Source organism: Moschus berezovskii, chromosome 9 (assembly GCF_049115385.1).
Source record: "Moschus berezovskii isolate FMDL1 chromosome 9, NW_MosBer_1.0, whole genome shotgun sequence".
In the NCBI taxonomy this organism is placed as follows: Eukaryota; Metazoa; Chordata; class Mammalia; order Artiodactyla; family Moschidae; genus Moschus; species Moschus berezovskii.
In genome coordinates, this window is record NC_142468.1 from 72,082,817 (window position 1) to 72,102,075 (window position 19,259).

Genomic DNA, 19,259 nt, shown 5'->3' on the forward strand with positions numbered 1-19,259 from the left:
CTTCATTTCCACACGAATCCACCCACTCGGAGCTTCTGTTGTTGCTTTGTTTATGCAAAGTGAGCCCGGCTGAGACACAGTGAAAGAGCTAAGAGATGCATGCAGAAGAAGGCAAAAATAATTTTTAAAATGTAAATGAAACTAAAACACACACACGCACACGCACGCACGCACTCCTTTGGGTCGGGACAATCCCTGCCTGCAGACTTTGAAATAAAAACACGCCGAGGAGGGGAGGGTGGGAGGCCCAGCAGCAGCGGGGAGCGTTGTCGCTGACCGAAAGAGCTCTGGTGAATATCAGGTTCGGATTAGTGACAACTCAGAAGTCACGCCGGCGGTTGGGGGAGGGAAGTTTGCCAAGGTCTCTGAACTCGACGCAAGAGCGAGCAGCTTCCCCCGGCGGGCGCCGGGCGGAGCTAAGCGTACCCAGGGAGACCTCTGTCCCGGCCCGAACGAGCCCCACCGCGCTCACACCCCGCCCAGAGACTGAGTTTGTCAGCGATCATAAAATGGGAATTGATTATTCCAGCCACCATTGATTAGGGAAGAATGCTTACTGCAGCAGCGGGGGAAAGGTTAAGAGGAAATTGACCTTCTTCCTAGGTGACATAAAGTCATTAGGTAAATGAGATATTCGCACAGGAGTTTTAAAAGGTCATGCTCAATTTTTATTTGTAGGCTGAAGAGTCAACCTGGACCTTCAGTTTAGGGCAGGGACCCCGCTCTCCATCCAGGCCAAGTGGACCGCAGGAAGAGCACTCTCTCGCTGCGCAGGGCAGGGCCAAGGTGCGCGGGGTGGGGGTGGGGTGTTATTTTCTTGGGAGGATCGCGCTGGAATTGTCCGGAGGCCTTGGGATCCCGAGCACTGGACCTCCTGCCTGACTCGTGTGTGCGTTTCTGTGTATACGTGTGTGTGCGTGTGTACCCCTCTGGGGGGTCTGTGCTGTGCGCCCGCGTCTCCACGGTTCGATTCGCCCGACAGGAAAGTGGTGTCGGGCAGAAGCGGACAATTAAAATCCTTGCCCTACCACAGCCGGCCTCGTCTCACACAGTGAAAGTGGCTTTTTTTTTTTTTAAGGAGAGAGTGAGAGATGTATTTATGCACATATTTATCCCTCTAATTATAGGAATTAATCCTCTTACTTATGACTAAAAGGTAACGTCGAAGGACGTCCCTTTGATGTGGAAAAGCATCATTTGTGACTCACATTCAGACTGATTAAGGAATAATTGTTGTTAAACGCTTTACAAGAGGAGAGTGTTTAATTGAGGGGCATTCGTAATTTTACGGCTTAGCACAAAATTAAACGTAATTAAAAACTCAGAAATTCCAACTGATTTTCCAATTATTTTTATTGTCTGAGCTAATTGTTACACAAGGGTATCACTTCTCCCCAAAGGCATTACCAAAAATAAAAGCAATCCTACCTTTCTCAAATTTTCAACGCAAGGATTCACAGCTCTCTCCAGGTCCAGGCCAGGTAAAGACCTTCCCCACTCTCCCTTCCGAGGTCCCGCCTCGCGCCCCTCCCTCCCCCACTGTAATTAAGTGTTTCAGCCACTCTCCCCTTTCGGTGAGTTCCTGCAACACCTTGGGATGTGAGAAAGTGATGGCAGTTCTCTTCTGCAGATCATTACAGCAAAACTGGAAGTATCTATAGAAGGCTGATGAATTTCTTGAAGTAACGCTTGTCATACATGGCGGCGAGATTAAAAAAAACCTAAGTAAACACAGCTCTCTGGGGGTGATCCCTCGACGCCTCTGCCTTCGAGTGTATGGCAGGAGGGAGGTAACACGCAAACACGGAATGGGAGATGTTTATAAACGTGCGCACGAAGACATGCAGATGCACGCAGAAAACTTTTTTTTTTTTTGGCCAAGTCTTCTCAGATTGTGACATTTTTTTCTAATATCGGGATTACTGGAATAAAGCAAAGCTATCTTTGTATATATGACTTCTCTTAATGTCCAAATAGATTTATTTAAATACACCAAAAGGTTTATAACAAGTGCTTCAGTATTATAGAAAAAAACACATCCTCACAGATAGTCCAGAAGTGGCCCTGTCTTTCCTATTAGTCTTGGAGGGAATCCTAGAAAACAAAATAAAAAGCATAAAATTAGGCAGAATATGAATTTATAAATTTCAGTTAGTCTAGACTGAGAGTGTGGAGTAGTGGAATGTTTGCATTTCACTAGTTTCTCTGTAATTTTTTTTAGGATAGAGACTTCAGTGGATTCAAGCTTTCTATCTGACTTTCCCATCTACCCCTCATAAAATAAATGATTGCCTCTGATCTGATGTGCCAGGTGAAAATGGGTAGAATTAAAACTGTCAATTCTGCTTCCAACTCGTGTCTTTTGATTGAGTTCAAAAGCTTTTAGAGGTAAAACGTGCCGATCATTTATATGTATTGTTTCTTTTTGTCTTATCAACGTTTCTAAGTGAAAAGAAAAACTATTTATATTTCCAAATTCATTTTCTCTGGAAGATTCGAATCTTCCAGGTAATTTGATGATGGAGCCTAACACATGTGATCTCCTATCCCCAGTGAAGCCCGGTTTACAAGAGTGCAGTCAAAGAGGTACAGTGAAGTCTGGTTTTTTGGTTTTCTACCTAAACGGTTTATTTGGAGTTGAGATGAGGCTATTTAAATCAGAAGCTTTCCAAGCGCTTGTTGTTGTTCAGCTGCTCAGTCCTGTTCGACTCCTTGTGACCCCATGGACTGGAACATGGTCCAAGTGCTACAATACTACTCCAAGTGCTGTAACACTATTTTGGAGAAAAGGCTGGAGTAGGCAGAGTTGGAAAGAATGGAGGAAGGATTTCTGAAAGTTAGAAATGGTGAAAAAGACATGTGGAAATCCGATGTGGAAAATTGAGTAAAAGAGGCACTGCACACTGTAGCTGAGGCAAAGATTGCTGAATCCTTTGAAGAAACTGACACGGATTTTCCAGAGCTGGGAGGAAAGAGGGAGATGGATTGGGGGTGGGGGAATCCTAGGGTGGGCATTTTATGTAAATGAGTAAATTTGAAATGTAGTACAAATCCAGTATAGTAAAACTGACAGTTCTGACAGTATTGACAACATAAATATATGTTTGAACACTGCACTTTCAGACACTTAACCGATGAAGCAATAAAAAAAATTCGACTACAATATTTCAAATAATCGACATTGATGTTTTGATACATCATTTTTATACTCCAAATCGATCTATCACTCTGGGACTGGTCAATTTTAAGTAAAAATGGGCTGCAACTATTTGCACCTTGGCTAATGATGACCTAATAACAGCCCTCAATTAATTACACCTAAATTGTGCTTTCTTTCTCCAGGATGAGAGCAGGAGGGGGCAATTCGTGAGGAATAGAACCTACACTTGAGTCATCCTCCACCCTCCTTTCTATTCTATTTTTGAGATTGTGCAGACGGGAGAATTTTAGAGGTGGCAAGAGGTCTTTGTGTGATCACAGACACTGCAGGCTGAAGACCCCTAGCTTCAAGTAGCCACTGGTTGGGTCTTGTATTGGGGATATGGTCCTCACTTTTACTTCTCAAGGTCAAAACTAAATTTTAGAAAATGCAGTCACAAAGTTGATCATATGATTGCACTTTTATGCAATCACAAAGTCCCCCAGGTCTCATACTGTTTCCTCCGTTTCAAGAACTAGATGGAAGAGATTTGCTCAAAGAGAGGACTGGAGATATCTCTAAGGCTCAGTGTGTGGAGGGGTGTGTGGTGTGTGTGTGTGTGTGTGTGTGTGTATGAGAGAGAGAGAGAATTTTAAAGTACCCAATTGGAGTTGAATCTCTCCTTCTGCCCCTGTCCCCTCTAACTCCCCACCCTACGCTAAAGGTTTACCGGCTACTGGTTTTTTCTTTTTTCTTTAAGCCACAAATAAGAAGGAAGACAAATCTCTTCCAGAAAGGAGGGAGAACACTGCTGAGTACTGCATCCTCAAGCACGTTCCCCCGAAGTCTCTGTTGCCTTTTTTTTCTTTGCCCTCTGGGGTTTCCAGTGGGCTTTCCTACTCCCACTTTTCTTTCCACTCCTCTCCAAATTTGATGTGGTAGTGATGGTGGGAGAGGAAGGATAAAACTAATTTATTATTATTTTTTCAAATAATGTATTATTTTTTAAATCCTGGACAGGCCCAGGATATAAACTGGAGCACTCTGCTGTGCTGTAAGGATCCAGGCGGTGGAGGGAAGGGGGACCGGCTGGCGCCTCCACCCCAGCCCTCTCCCGAAGGGCTATTCTCACCCCTGCAAAGCCCCGACCCTTCAGTCAAACTCGCATTGAGACTCGGCCTTCTGACCTAAAACTTAGCCGGGCTCCACTAGCCGGGATTCCAGCGTCTGACTTCTTTTCTCTAAACTTCACAAATGCAGTTTAAGTTCTTCCAAACCACCGCCGGCTGAGACGATGAGACTTAAGCAACGCGTTAAGCTACAGTAAGATGCGAATCAAAGGGAAACGACGTGCGTGGCCCACGTTGGGTGAAGGTGGGAGTCCTAGAAGAGCTCCCCCCGGGCATCATCTGGTTCCGACTGTGTCAGCCTCTGACCATGTCTTTCCAGCTGTCTGCCCGGCAGATGGGGTTTAGAACTAGAAAGGGGACAGTAGGAAGAGAGGAAAGACAGAAAGAGGGGACAGAATCAAGACTGCGGACGAGATAAGAGAAAGAGAAGGCGAGAGGAAGATAAGAGGAAGGAAGAGAGCGCGGGAAGGAGCCAGACAGCCAGAGCGAGCGCACGTCGTGCTTGGAGCCCCGCCAGATAGCGCTAGAGGGCTATTTATTGAAATACTTTCCCACTGCGAGATAGGATAGGAGCTAAAATTGGGAGAAATAAGAAATAAGGCAGAGCAAAAGGAAAGAAAGTACAATCATTCCACCCCATCTTATTTAAGAAGAGAAATTGTGCGGTGCCTTAGTGTTATTAATTGGGGGGAGGGGTGCATGGTAGAAACTCTAAGTGGGGAAAGGACCAAAAGCCAAGACAAACAAAAAAGAGGTCCCCTTCCCTCTCTTGATCCCAACTAAGAAAAGAATAAGCAACGTTAACAGGTAAGAAAGCAAGTGAAATTCTTCCTAGAGCAACTTTCAGAGCTTCTGGTTTCATGGCTGGGAAGGTCAGGAACAGTTCACAAGGATGAGCTGAGCTTTATAGAGAGATGTTTTTAATGTAATAGATGACTGCAAGGGGGTGGGGAGCGAGAGGCAAACACGTTATTTAAAACACCAAATAAAATATATATCAAAAATTCCAACTGTCAGCCAGCAGGTTGGAACAGAAAGAGAACCCCTTTGCCTTTGTCCTAGCGATGCTGGGTTCAGGGCTGTGTCTGCAGGGCCGCAACCAAACTCCTTGAATAACAATTTATACTCGGGGAGGCTTGGAGAAGAGAGCTGGACTACAGAAATTCCCTGTTGCATTCAGAAAGCAAAGAACAGTGAAACAAATAGAGAGAGAAGACCTAGTGACAGAGGTGGAGTCCAGGGAGAGAGAGAGGAAGAATAAAATATTCAGATCCTATTTACTTGCTCAGGTCAGTAATGCAAGAAAACTTTAAAACCATAATTTACCCTAAAATATTGATTTAGTTTTATTCTAAAAGCCCAAGCATCTCACATCTACCATCTACTTTCCTTTTACCTGAAGGAATTTTTTGAATTAAAGTGATAATTAATATCTTTCTTCCAAACCAGCCAAGAGAGCCTCCACAAATAAAAATTAACCTTATAGAGGAAAAAAAAAAAAAAACCCAAACCCTGCTTAATCCAAAACACTCCAATTCAAAACATTAACTAAGGTTACAAATAAGATTAAGAGTGGATCTATTTGTTCCTCTAGCAAGGTGCCAATTGTTCTAACTGTTGTAAGAAGACAAAAAGGTTTTAAGCCCAGTGATTTTAATACACAGATTAACACTTCAGACTTTACAGTTCTAAGGAATTTGGAGTTTTCTGTGCTGATGACCTATAACTTCTTAGGGGAAAAAAAAGGAGGAAAAGACGCAATAGTTCCTACAGGAAGGTGGGCAAATTCACCCAAAATAGTCTAGGTTCATAGATGCTCATTTCAAATTACTCTCCATAAAGCCAATACCCTTTAAGTAACTGTAGAGCGATTCAATTATTCTTTTACCATCTTGAATGTTACCTATAATATCATTCCATGTTGAGACAAAAAGAGAGAGAGAGAAGGAAAAGTAGAAAAGAAGCAGTTCTCAGAAGTCTTGGGGATGCTCCAATAAGCAAGAGGTGATTAAAAACAGACCCTTAAGTTTGAAAGGCCCAATTCCCCCTCCCATTCACCTCCACCGGATCAGGTCCCCTCCCTTCACCTTTTTTTTTTTTTTTTAAGTGCCCCCACCCTGACTCCAAAGCTCAGTAGTCGATTTGGGATTCTGAAGAAATAGACTTCAGCATCCATATTTGTTCTGGGGCACTTGTAAAATGCGATTTGTAGAAGGTCTTCAGCCTTCTGATTGTCTTTGAATTGTTTTTACTGAAACAGATCTTTTGCAGTTAATGAGTCCCCACGCAGCTGGACAGCTCCTCTCGGACACTAAGAACTCTAACCCCAAAATGACCCCAATTTGACACCGCAAGATGAAATTTTACCGCCTGTTAAAACCATTTCCAGCCTGAGCAAAAGGGGCTGACTATTGACGGAGGTGTGTGCCGCCTCCTGCGACCCCCATCTCACGCCCGTCTCCCGGCCCTGCCCCACCTACTTTTCCTTTACCCCAAACGTGGCAGAGCAGATGAGCCTCGAAGTCCCGGAAGGGTTGCGGAGGCTGAGAACGGAGCATCAGCAAGATACTACCCCGGACTAGAAACCAGAAAGCCTGCTTACTCCACTGCTTTTGAGTAGTTTCAGTGGGACTGCAAAACTGGGAGTTAGGGGAAACCATGAAGTTCTTAAATGTTCTTCAGTTCTATTAATAAAACATCAGCAAGTTGGTTATTAAAAGTAATCGTCCTTTGAATTCATCAGACTGACCAAGAATGGACATCGTGAATCACCTCCAACTTGATCTTGTGTGTAATTGACTGCACTGCGATGCTATTTTAAACTAACAGTTTCATAATTACGTGCAACTAGGTAAGTGAAATCTCTTTAGTCGCATGAAATTCGGGATTCTCCCTTTAAGAAACTGGTGAAATTTTAAATGACACAGATTTGCCTCCTGGAGGACTTCACTTTTAACAGTCTCACACTTCTTAACTAAGGTCTTTGGAGTTAAGGATGATTGGTTGGTTTTTTCCTTAACAGTATCTCAAAATGTCCTATTTCTCTCTCCCTCCCACCTCTAACCAGATTGTCCTAATTACTTGCTTTAATGTATTCAATAAAATTCGAAAGTAGTTACAGGATATCAGAGCAACAGAGAGAGACAGGGAAAGGAAGAAAGAAGTTCAGATTAAAATGCCTTCAGCATCTGCCAAAGGGTGAAAACACATGAAAACAGAATTCAAACTTTTTTCTTTTGTAAAGCTCAAGATGATCACGGAATAATCAACCCATTATTAGCTCAGCAACTGTTTGAAAATATAGAAACCATCAACTGGTCTGAATTGGTTTTACTCGGATGCACTGCCGTGGAAGAAACACTTTTTAAAAAATCTTCGTGTAATTTTTCCAAATAAACGCTGTAGGAATGCTACTCACTTCACAATATCATTAAGAAAAAGAAGTAATGGTAAGAGAAGTAGAAGATAGCAACTTCAAATGTTGAAACTGCGATGCAGAGGTTCGGCTCCAAGTTGATTTTTACAAAAGAAACATTTTCAAGGAAATTGAGATCCTTTAAAAAAGAAAAGTAACTGGCACCTATTGCTTACTATATAGGACACTTAAAACAGTAATAACCCTATTGGCGACAAATATGTAATATTGATAACAGGAACAGTTAGAAGAGTTAAAAACTTAAAAACTGAGTACAAACTTCTCAGCTAGCGGCGCTGCACTGGGACCGTGGATCCACCAACATATAGACCTCTGCTAAGTCGAAAATGCTCCGTAGCGAGACCAGTTTGATTTTTTTCTCTCTCGGTCATCTTCCCGCCTCGGGTTAACCGAATTCGAACAACTACCTCTTGTTAATAAAATTATGGAGGTCAACTTTTTCTTCTCTTTTGCATCTTCTTTTTTTTTTTTTTTTTACTCACCTTTCCTTATATGTCCATGAGTAACTCAGCAACAAATACGAAGGATGCTTTTAATCTTGGAATTCTTCTGGGAAGAAAAAATGAGGAGGTGTATGGGGAAGGATCCTCCTCCCAACGTTCATGTTTCTCACCAGTCGGCTCTTGCCGGCTTGAAGCCTGGCATAAGAGTTACTGAAAACCTGGGCTAGACTCTCATCCCGAGGCTCCGCGCGCCCGGCTGTCCTTGCTGCGGCCACCCCGGGCAAATACTGCGCGATCCACGGCCCCACTCCCTGACGTCGCCCTACCCTCGCCTCTGCAAGTCCCTCCGCACTATCTTTCTTTTATATGTGAGGGCCGATTTCCCGCAGACATCATTGTTATGATGGCTCATTTAATCAAACTGTTTAATTGCTCCGGTAATCACTATCATCATCACAGGTGCTCAATCATTCATCATTTTTGGAGGGCTTTATTGACCTCCCGAGCTCATTCCCCAACCCTATTAAAACCCGGCCAAATTTCTCCGGCTCCGCTTGGAGTCTCTGCAGGCTGCTATCTAAGCTCAGTTGAGTTGCCCGAAAGCTTACAGTGAAGCAGAGAAGATAAAAGGGGGACTTAAAAAAAAAGAAAAGAAAAGCCTATCAGCCTTTTCTCACTCTCTCTCTCATATCCTCATTCTCATTTCCTCTCTGTCTTGTCTGACACACACACTACTTTATTCCTTTATTCTCCTTGTGCTCTCCTCCCCTCCCCCCATCTCTCGGGAAGTCGGTCAAAGCCCAGCGCAGAGGATACGCTACTTTCTATTCTCCAGAATGGGTTCAAAGTTGGAGAAGGAGGCAGCTGTTGAGGAACAGTCTGTTTTCAATTCTCTGGGACCATGAACCACGGCGAGAGCGAGGAGCTGGGGAGAGAGGGCGCGCTCCGAGCGCAGGGCCTGGCTGCTGGGCTGCCTGGAGCCAGGGGACGGCGGGGGATGCAGAGAGGAGCGCGCGGGGAGACCGTAGCTCCGCCCCCAGCTCGGGGCTCCCAGTGATTGACACGCAGCCGCCGGGATACCCGCGGCGCGGAGGTGAGGCCGGGAGCAGCTCCAGCCAGGGATTCGGAGAGACACCGGCTAGAACTACTTTCTACGCAAACCGTGTGGGATAGCTACCTCCCCCCCCACCCCGATTCTTTTCATTTTCGGAAAAGTTCATTCGGAATTGGTCCCATCTTCCAGATCGTCCTAAATAGCCCGATGTAATTAACACAGCCATTAGCCAGCGGTACCGCGCCCTGGCCTCGGCGCCCCGGGCGACCGCAACAAAGCTGGTCCGGGAGTGCGGGCCAATCCTCCACGCTAGGCATCTGTTTTTTCTTTCTCTCTCCCCCTCTCTCTCCCGCTCTCTCCCGTGCTCCCCAGCTCTAAGTGAGATCCACTTCGGACTCGCACACCAGTCGCGCGCGCGTGTACACATACACACACCCACAACACACACACCCGTTGGCAACATCAGACAACATCAAGTTCCCAAAAGACTCTCTCCCCACTTCCTCCCTCCTGATTCCACTGCGGTCCACAAAGACTCTCCGTGGTGGCCCTCGTCCGCACAGCTTGGAGAGAGTGCTCTCTGAGTTAAGCTGGTTTCTTCTTGTCCTAGTAAAAAATGAATGTTGACAACAAGGGTCCTGGCTCTGCACAGGGAAGAAAGTACCGCTTAAAAACAAAAACAAAACTCTAGCCGGGCGTTGGTACGGTCTGCAGATCCTGCTGCCTCTGAGTGTTAGCAGAAAGCCTTCGGGGCGCGACAGTCGGCTGGTGAAGGAGTAGGGGGCCGCGGAATTAAAAGGAACAAAAGCAGGAGCGCCATGCCAAACGTCCCCGACACGACCCCGTTAGGTAGGAGCCGGGAGTGATGGGGAAATGAACTAGAAGTTTTAAAGGAAAAAAACTAAAAATCTGAAGCTGTACCGTACTTTCCCTGTGGTTTTCTGCAGTTTTCCTCTCTGCGCTCTCCCTGTCTTCTTCATTCGCATCTCTCTCTCCCTCCCTCTTTCCTCACGTGCGCGCGCGCGCGCACACACAGGCTCACACACTCAGACGCGCACACACACACACACACGCGCTCCTCTTCCTCCCTCCCCTCCTCCCCCCGCGCCGTCCCCGCGGAGGAGCAGCCTCGCTGATTTGCTCGGGTCCGCCGGGCTCCTGCCTCCCCTCCCCCTTCCGCCCCCCGCCTCCCCCGCCCCCCCAGCCGGGGCCGTCCGATCGCACTCGCTGCATATCAGAGGCTCCGCGCGGCGCGCTCCTCCTCGCTCCCGCTCCCCACTCCCGGGATGTGTCTCCGCCGCACGACGGGCTATGGCCACCACGACTTCCGGGTTCCGTCATTTCGTTCTCCCGCCGCCGACCCGCGCCGCCAAACTGAGGCTCTTCTATAAGCCAGGCAGCAGCCAACCTGCCAACACCTACTGACACTCACTCATCTCCCAGAGAGAGAAAGAGCGCGAGAGAGAGCGAGCGCGAGCGAGCGAGCGCGAGTGAGAGCGAGCGAGCGAGCGAGAAAGAGAGCGAGGGAGAGACAAAATACCTACCAGGAAAGGGGGGGAGGAAGTCCAGTTTTTGCAAACTATTCGGTTTTTTTCTTGATTTTTCCCCTCCTGCTTTCTTTGAACGATACTTTAAAGAGAGAGGATCATATTATAGATACAGCGGGGGCAAAGCTAAAAGAGGGGGGAGGGGGAGGAAAAAATACAAGAAGCAGAAACCCCTCGCGGAGTTTTACTGGAAGAAAAAAACGGGTCTGAAAGATTCCTCCTCTTCATCATCATCAACCATCATTCATTCACTACCTTGACATTCCGGGCTTTGATTGACAGCTGGAGTGGCAAAAAGCCATGAAACACGACAGTTCGGTTACATGTGGGCTGCTGACGGGCCGCTCGTAACCTTCAGTTCGGGGGCTTGACAATTTTTTTTTCTTCTTTTTCTTCTTCTTTTTCTTTTTTCTTTTTTTTTCCAACTGAGGGGAAGAGAAGAGAAAGAGGGGGAAAGGAGGACCGAAGAGGAGGAGGAGGGGAGGGGGGAGGAGGAGGAGGTGGAGGAGGAGGAGGAAGATCAGGAGGAGGAGGAAGAAGAGGAAAAAAGAGAAAAAGAAGAAATATCACAGGAAAAAAAAAAAACAAAACTCTTCGTTGTCTTGCCTGGGCTTTTTTTTTTTCCCCCTAAAAATAACATTGGAAAATTGGGAGAAGTCTCCTTGGTTTGGAAAAAAAAAAAAAAAAACAGGAATCTTCAGCCTAGATCACTTTCTTATCCGGACTGGGATATTAAATATACGACACATCCAGGAGTTTATTGGAGCGCAGACTGATGGCGCAAAGGGTAGGTTTAAATCTCCAACACTTACCTAGATATAAATCCTCTCCTAAGAGGGGCCTGTCCCGATGCCTCCTCTCCCTTCAACGCTGCTGCTGCTCGCTGCTTGATGATGGCGGCCAGTATTTAAAAAAATAGCAGCAAAATTATTCATCGGCTTCTTTTCCCCCCCGTGCCTCTGCGTGTGTGCGAGTGTGTGTGCGTGCGTGTGTGCGTGTCTGGGCGCGCGTGTTTCAGCGCTGTGCGAGCGGGCGGGCGGCGAGTGCGTGTGAGTGGTGTGTGTGTGTGTGCGAGTGCAATTGTTACACGCTTTCGCCTCGCTCCAGCTTTTACCCCAGCAGCGCGATTCCCCCGGTTCTCCTGCTGCCGCCGCTGCCGCTGCTGCGCCGCTGCTGCCGCTGCTCCCGCGGCTCGGGGCGGGCACCGGCTGCGTAGGAGCCGCCGCCGCCGCCGGGGCCGCCGCTGGGGCCGCGCTGCCGCAGCCGCTGCGCCGCCGCCTAGACTAGCCTGGGCTGCTTGTTTTGTCTCTGAAATTGACAAGGACGCAGGGAATCCGCTGCTAAATAATGTTTCTGGTAACTTTCACGTTATTCCCCCCACCCCCCACCCCCACCCTCCGCTCCCTGCCCCCGGGGAGGCACTGGCCCCAGTCTTCCCTCGTCCTCGGCGTTCTCGTCCTGATTATTAGCGTTTTTCTTCTCTTTATTTTGTTTCATTTCGCCTTTTGATTTATTGGATCCTCTGGAGGAGACGAAGGGGGGTTAGGGGTGGGAACCGGGGCTTCCTCCTCTCACTAACTCCACTTCTCCCTCGGTTGGCTCGCTACGGTTCTGCTGCCTCCGGCCCGAGCGGGACCTTCCGGCGCCCCTCGGTCCCCAGCCTCACCGCCCCCTCTCCCTGCTCTCAACGCTGCTCTGGGTTCATACTTTTTCATTTTTTTTTTTTTTTAAATTTAAAAACACCCACCCTCCCAACTTTCAACTCCGTTGTTTCGGCTGGTTTGGTTTCTGTGTGTTCAACTCGTGCTAGGTACTTCTTTCTGACTTTGTTTTTATTTGTATTTTCCTCTCTTTTTCTCCTGCCTCCCCCTCCCACCCCTCCTCCTCTCTCTTCTTCCCTTGGCTTTCTCCCCCTCTCGTCTCTCTATTCCTTCCCCACTTCTTTGCTCGCTGTCTTCTGCTTCTTTTCCTCTCCTCCCTCGGCTCTCCTGGCTCTCTCTCACCTCCCGCGCCCCCCGCCCCTCTGCCGGGTTCTGACAGTACGATGAGCTGCCCCATTACGGCGGGATGGACGGAGTAGGGGTGCCTGCTTCCATGTACGGAGACCCTCACGCGCCTCGGCCGATCCCCCCGGTTCACCACCTGAACCACGGGCCGCCGCTTCACGCCACGCAGCACTACGGCGCTCACGCCCCGCACCCCAATGTCATGCCGGCCAGTATGGGATCCGCTGTCAACGACGCCTTGAAGCGGGACAAGGACGCGATCTATGGGTAAACCAGCCCCCACCCCCTCCCGACCCAGCGGACGGTGCGAGTGCGAGTGTGTGTCTCTGTGGGGGATGAGGGGGTGGCCGACTAAGTGGGGAGCCATTGCTCCTTAGGGTGGGGGCGAGAGCCGCTTGCCATAGGAAGGGACAGTGCGGGGGGGCGAAAGGGGGGGCGCTGCTCTTCTGCCCCTTGACTGTGAGTCCCGGGAAGATTTGGCTTCGTCTACTCCCAAGGCCCCGCCACTCTGGACCCCATAGCCGGAGTGACTGAGTCCTCACAATCTGGCCAGGGCCTTCTCCCCAAGGACGGGATTCCTGGCCAAAGGACGCAGAGCTGGGCCCCCTAACAGAGGCCCTGACGAAGGAGAAAGTTTCCTGCCCATGAGGAGCAACTTTTTTTTTTTTCTTTTCTGTTTCCTATCGAGAGTCCGGGAGTCACTAAATGCAGCTTGAGCTGGGATCAGGGCTGCTTCGGCCGGCCAGGAAGTCCTAATCACCCTCTTCTTAATTCTCTGTAAATAAAGGGGGCAGACCTTGAAGTGCAGCGGGGTGGAAGGGACTGCTGCTTGCACAGAGCCGCTCTTGAGGGGAGTGAGGGAGATGGCTGGAAATTATTTTAAATTCTGAGAGAACTCAGGGAGGGCTGGGATTGCACGGCCCCAGCATATACCACTCGGGCTGTCCCGGCGGAGGGTAGGTGAGGGAAGGCTGTGGGATGCGGAGGGGAGGGGACAGTCAGTAAACAGCAACTGTGCCTGAAGCAAGAGGCCGCCAGCATCCCAAAGTGTAGCTAAACCGCCTGGAGGAACACAAAGGGCAGACGCACACGCACACTTCCAAGTTTTAACACTCGATTTATTTATTTTTGCCTGCTGGAGAAATGTGGTCTTGGAAAAGAAGCTCTTCCGCGTGTACCGCATGTAACTGGCCCCCACACCCAGGTTTTTACTAGAAGTGGACCAAACAAGTTCATAAGGCGAGGGGGTGGAGAGGTTAGATTGAGGAAACATCACTGGTGAGGCAGGCGGCGGTTGTCGGTGAGCCTTGGGCCTCCTATGACTTCCCCTATGCAGAAGTTAGAGCAGTCTTGGATTTCACCGACTGCTCCTCTCTCGGGAGGTCAGGGCTGGGTCTCAGGGGTTGGCTGGACGGCCTCTGTAGAGTGGGGAGTGGGTCTGGTTCAATTCCTGGCTCCAGACTGCCTCAGCTTACTGGATGCTTCCTTACGTTCGAACCGAGGCTGTTTATACTCGGAGGGCTAAAGTGGCCAGGGGCTTCTCCCACCACATCTGAGGGAGTCCTGAGCTGGGGGAAAGGGCCTGGCCGTTTCTCCTTTCTGTTTCTGGCCCAGGCTTGGCTGCCTGAAGGAAGGGTTGTAAAGTGTGATGCGTGTCTGTGGTAGTAAGGAAGGAATCCGAACCCTCCAAACTTGTTGATTACAGTTCTTGCTCCTTCCCCTCTGCACCCCGTCTCCGTGTGTGTGTCTCTGCGTGGCGCTGCCCGTTAGGCACCCGTTGTTTCCTCTGTTAGCTCTGGTCTTTGAGAAGTGCGAGCTGGCGACCTGCACTCCGCGGGAACCCGGAGTGGCCGGCGGAGACGTCTGCTCCTCCGACTCTTTCAACGAGGACATCGCGGTCTTCGCCAAGCAGGTCCAACCTTCTTGACCCACTAGCCCTCCTGCAGCCCCTCACTCCCCCCTCCCCTTTCCTCGAGCTTTACTTGAAAGAGGAGGAAGAGGCTGGGACACCCGATCTGTTCCTCCGGCCCAGTTCGCGCTCTGCGCCTCCTCCCCATCCTTGAGCCTGGAGGCGAATTGGAAGAGGAGATAAATATGGGTGTTTGTTTTTCCCCCCAGCCAGGAATACAGGGGCTCGACCCTCGAATTAAAGTTGACCTGCTCCTAATCTGGGGCTTGGCCTTTTCCCCCGCCTGCAGCTACTTGAACAAGAATTGGGGAGAGGGGCTTTGAGGGCCCCCGAGAGTGCCCGGGAGGGAAGGAAGCTGGGCGCCTCTCGGGGCTGTCGGCGCCGGCGCGGAGGTGAGGGAGGCTGCAAAACACGGCCCCGTGGACGGCAGGATAAGCGGGTACCCGGGCCCAGAGAGCCGCCCTGAGATCTCAGCTCCAGCTCGGTGGTTCCAGGTACCCCTTCATGGGGTCAGGATCCGAAGGTCCAGATTCCTTTTCAACCGTCCCTACTGTTTTTTTTTTTTTCTTGTATTTTACCAAAGCGCCTCTTTTCTCTGCCACTTGCCCCTCCGCCATCCCCACTCGCACACGACAGTTTAGTCGGTGACAGGGGTTTTTCTTCTTTTAAAATGGAGTGATAATTCATGCTGACTTTCCCCTGCTTCCTATAGGTCCGCGCCGAAAAGCCACTTTTTTCCTCAAATCCAGAGCTGGACAATTTGGTAAGGCTCACTGTGGCTCGCCTGTCCCCAGCCTGGGCCCCCTCCCCTGCCCAGAAGCACCCGCATTTCCCCCACGGAGCTCCGGGCAGTTTGAGCAGAGCCCTCTTTTTGAAGCTCCAGAGCGACCGGGAGGAAAGGAACCGCTTAGAGCCCCCGCCGGGGAGCTGGCAGTGAGGGGCGGGTTGGACGTCAGGGCGCGCGGAGCCCCAGGGAGGCAGCGAGCGGGGACGCGGCGCCGAGCGCTTGAGCAGGGGATGCGCCCCAGGTCTCGGCCCCGGGAGCTAGGCGACGAGAAGTGAGTTATTTCCTCTGTTTGCCGGGGCAGGCGGCCGAGCCCGGGGCAGCTTACCCGAAGGAAGTAACCGCCTGCGCGGCGGAGGGCGGGCCGGGAGGTGGGCGGGGAGGGGGGGCGAGGGGCAGGCCAGCGAAGGCCACTTTTAGGTGCGATTCTTTTGCTAATTTGCACAATTTCAATATTAAAAGTACTTAAATCCGCTTTCAAAGGCCCTGCCTCGCCATTCATCTGGAGTATTTCCTTCTTTAGTTAGGAGGGATTTCGCAGGGTGTGCTGTTCTAAAAAGCTTTCTCTCTCTAGAGAAACGACTTTTTTTCTTCTTTCTTTCTTTCTCTCTTCTTCTTTTTCTTATTCTTTTTTTTTAAGTTGGCCTGAGGTCCAGAGAGGGGACAGTTAAAGAGGACTCAGGAGGAGAAAGAAGGCCTGTCCTTAGGAAGGCAGCCCTTGCAGATAGCTCAGTACACGTATGGGGCAAAGATACTAAATGCCTTGGCATAGGTTAAGTCAGATTCTAACCCCGTAGCCAATGAGGCAGAGATGATCAGTAATCACTTGGTTTTCCTGACGATTTCTTGATGTGTGGGTTTTGCCTGGCCACTTGCCTGCGTTTTCTCCCCAACCCAATCCCCTCACCATCCCCCCACTAGAAATCTCCGAGTGGCAGCAGTCACAGAGTCTTAACTCCACACTCTAAAAACTTTTCTTCCAGATGATACAAGCAATACAAGTACTAAGGTTTCACCTTTTGGAGTTAGAAAAGGTAAGCAGGAAACGACACTCCCCACTTTGATTTAGTCACTTCCCTCTCCTGGTGGAGTTGGGAGTGTTTTTAACAAACCTCCAGTCTGAGCACCTGGAGAGGTTTTGAGCAACTTGTTACCTTGTCCTTCCCTCAAACTGCTCTTCAAACCCAGGGGCTCGGAGGATGGGTGAATTAAGACAGCCCTGCCTTTTAAAGTAGCCGCCCTCCCCCCCCACCCCTTTTTTTCCCCAGGCATTCAGGATTATTTTGAAATGCAGCAAACCATTTGTGTTGCTGGACATTCAGCCTGCTTGCGTCTCTATTAGGCCCAGGGCATGCATTAGGTGCTAGCAGAGGGAATCCTTCTGGCTAGGGTGTCTTTACATTGCTCTGCAGCTCAATCATTTTCTCCTGGAAACATACAAAATTCCTAGCTTATTGAATCGCAAATGCTAATGCTGTTCCCAGTTCCTGCGTCCTTACGTTTTGATGTTATCATCAAATCAGATTTTCCCCCCAAGGAGTCCCAGCCTGAACCCAGTTATTTCCAGTCCTGTTTCTGTTCCCTTTATTGTAACTTGTTGCTCAGGGAAGTCTCTGGAGAATAATATCTGCTACAACAATTGCTCTATTGTTTCCTTGCCTTCAACTATTACACCCATTAATTAGAGTTAGTTTGGAAGACATGGCACTGTTGCTCTTTCCAAATGTAACCTTGCAACCTGGTATTTTTTTCCCCTTAAAAAAATGAAACAAAACCATGACAACAACAACAACAATACAAGCTGAACCCTCCACCATGACCCTCCTTCTAGGTCCATGAACTGTGTGATAACTTCTGCCACCGGTACATTAGCTGTTTGAAGGGGAAGATGCCTATAGACCTCGTCATTGATGAAAGAGACGGCAGCTCCAAGTCGGATCACGAAGAACTTTCAGGCTCCTCCACAAATCTCGCTGACCATGTAAGTCTGTGAGCTTTTGGCATTCTTTTAAGACCACTGGGCACAGCAGTTTTGAAAATTTTGTTGTAACCTCTAGCTCCACTGACTGAGTTTTTTTTAAATAAAAAATCTGGTCTCTCTGGGAGTCTTTTCCTCCCTTTCTCGCTACTTCTTCCATACCTTTCATCTGTATTTCCCATTTCTTGGACCCCTTCCTTATTTATGTTGAGAATAAAAAAAAAAAAAACCAGCAAGTTGATAGAGTGATTTGTGCTTCTAATGTGTAAAGTTTCCTGGATTTGGTAACTTGAGTGTTAGCAAATTGTCTGCTTGATACGGTGACTGCTGCCTTTTCTGCTTTCTCAACTCTGTAATCAGTGCAGCAGGGAGAGGAGGCAGGAAAGTTAACTGGACAGGATGGGAGAGAATTGGGGAACAAGAACTGATTTCTCCGTCTCTTGCAGAGAAGGCAATTCTGAGAATTATTGTCAATCTTGCATTGCATTTGAAATAAAAGGAGTGAACCCATTCTAGTTTTCTGAGCTTATGCTGTATTGAAACTTATTGTCAGTGTATGAACTTACTGCCAAGTGCCTGAAGCATCTTGGTAATAAAAGACAGCAACCTTGATGAAACAAATATTAACAATGTATTACAGAAAGCTGAAGAGAATTGTGATTGAGTAAACATAGGTTAGTGGTTGAATTTTAACACTTGAAAGAGTTGGTGAATGAGAACGGAGAGTATAGTAAGGAGGGACCCATGTGTGTCAGGCCAGGAACGGAGATTTCTTTCTATTCTTTCTGTTTTTAATCCTATTTTGGAACTGATCTAGTGAGTCTGATGCTTAAAAAAATAAAAAAGCAATGTAGTGAGACTGAAAATTTGAAAAAGAAGCAAAGAGAAGAAAGATTGCAGCTGGTAGGAAAGGCAAGAGTGGAGAGGTTAAAGAGTGGGTGTGAACAGCAGTTTATTTATAGGAACTCAAGCCTGGGGGTGGGGGACAGGGTGTCCATAGATTACAGTCAATTGAACTCACAACCTAAATGATACAGGCTGTAGTCTACTAACTTGATGCGTGAAATACTAATTTAGCACTCCGTGGAGTTAAATGGGCGTCAAGGCTTGAAGGTAGTTTGTATCACCACCATCACCCCCCACTCCTAGGTGGTAAAGAGGAATGAGTCAAGATACCTTGAGGAGAAGTTTCTCCCCTTCCTTCTCCAAAAGTTTTGAAAATATACAGTCACAGATTTTAATGAGTAGCCTTTGTGCTCTATGGAAAGCCATATAGCCTAAGGACAAACGTTTTAATTTAAAAAAAAAGAAAACGTCAGTCCCGATGTCCAGTTCTGAGACAGAATAAATACTGTGGTGTTGAACGCTCCCATGTCTGTCTTTACTCTTGGCTTTTTCCAACACTCTGGGAGGGAAATGTTGGGGAGCTCTTTTGTGTATTAAGTGTATTCACTGAAATCAAATGCATGCAACAAGCAGCTATGGAAAGTTTATTTGCTGATATGTAGCTATATGCAGTGTGGTTGTGGTCGGCAGGGCATGACACTGCCTTCAAAGTAATTGTTGTTGTCATTTACTTGTTTATTTTCATTGTTTCTAAATTCATGTGCATTTTGCACTATTGGGACTGGGAAGGCATCTAGTTACATTGTAGGATGAAAAGTTCACAGTTTTCTGCAGGAAAAGCTTTTCTCGTGTCATTTCTAGGGGTCTTGACTACTTGGTTTTCTAGAATGGTTTCTTGGAATTGTTTTTTCAAGTGGATATATGGAACTAGAGCGTGCTAATGTTTATATAGAAGAGATAGGATAAACTAGGCTGTTTATAGAATTG

At 48.2% G+C, this 19,259-nt stretch overlaps 1 protein-coding gene and 1 long non-coding RNA gene across 6 annotated transcripts in view; one reads left to right on the forward strand and one right to left on the reverse strand.

The window, feature by feature from the left end:
* Window positions 1–1,363: 1,363 nt before the first annotated feature.
* Window positions 1,364–11,113, reverse strand: LOC129562845 (uncharacterized). The gene is made up of 3 exons (XR_008687267.2): window positions 11,005–11,113; window positions 8,188–8,254; window positions 1,364–2,094 (listed from the first exon to the last, which is right to left on the reverse strand). It is a non-coding gene; the product is annotated as an uncharacterized LOC129562845 (long non-coding RNA).
* Window positions 11,114–11,297: 184 nt separating this feature from the next.
* Window positions 11,298–19,259, forward strand: part of MEIS2 (Meis homeobox 2) — a 229,841-nt gene continuing 221,879 nt past the window's right edge. For 2 of the 5 annotated variants that reach the window (XM_055436315.2, XM_055436317.2), the window contains exons 1-6: window positions 11,298–11,536; window positions 12,790–13,022; window positions 14,526–14,667; window positions 15,377–15,427; window positions 16,432–16,482; window positions 17,280–17,429. In XM_055436315.2, coding sequence (XP_055292290.1) covers window positions 11,525–11,536; window positions 12,790–13,022; window positions 14,526–14,667; window positions 15,377–15,427; window positions 16,432–16,482; window positions 17,280–17,429 — 639 coding nt within the window. In that variant the 5' untranslated portion in view covers window positions 11,298–11,524. Of the gene's footprint in view, window positions 11,537–11,967; window positions 12,106–12,789; window positions 13,023–14,525; window positions 14,668–15,376; window positions 15,428–16,431; window positions 16,483–17,279; window positions 17,430–19,259 lie in introns of those variants that run through there. The other 3 variants (XM_055436316.2, XM_055436318.2, XM_055436319.2) reach the window with 2 other exon arrangements.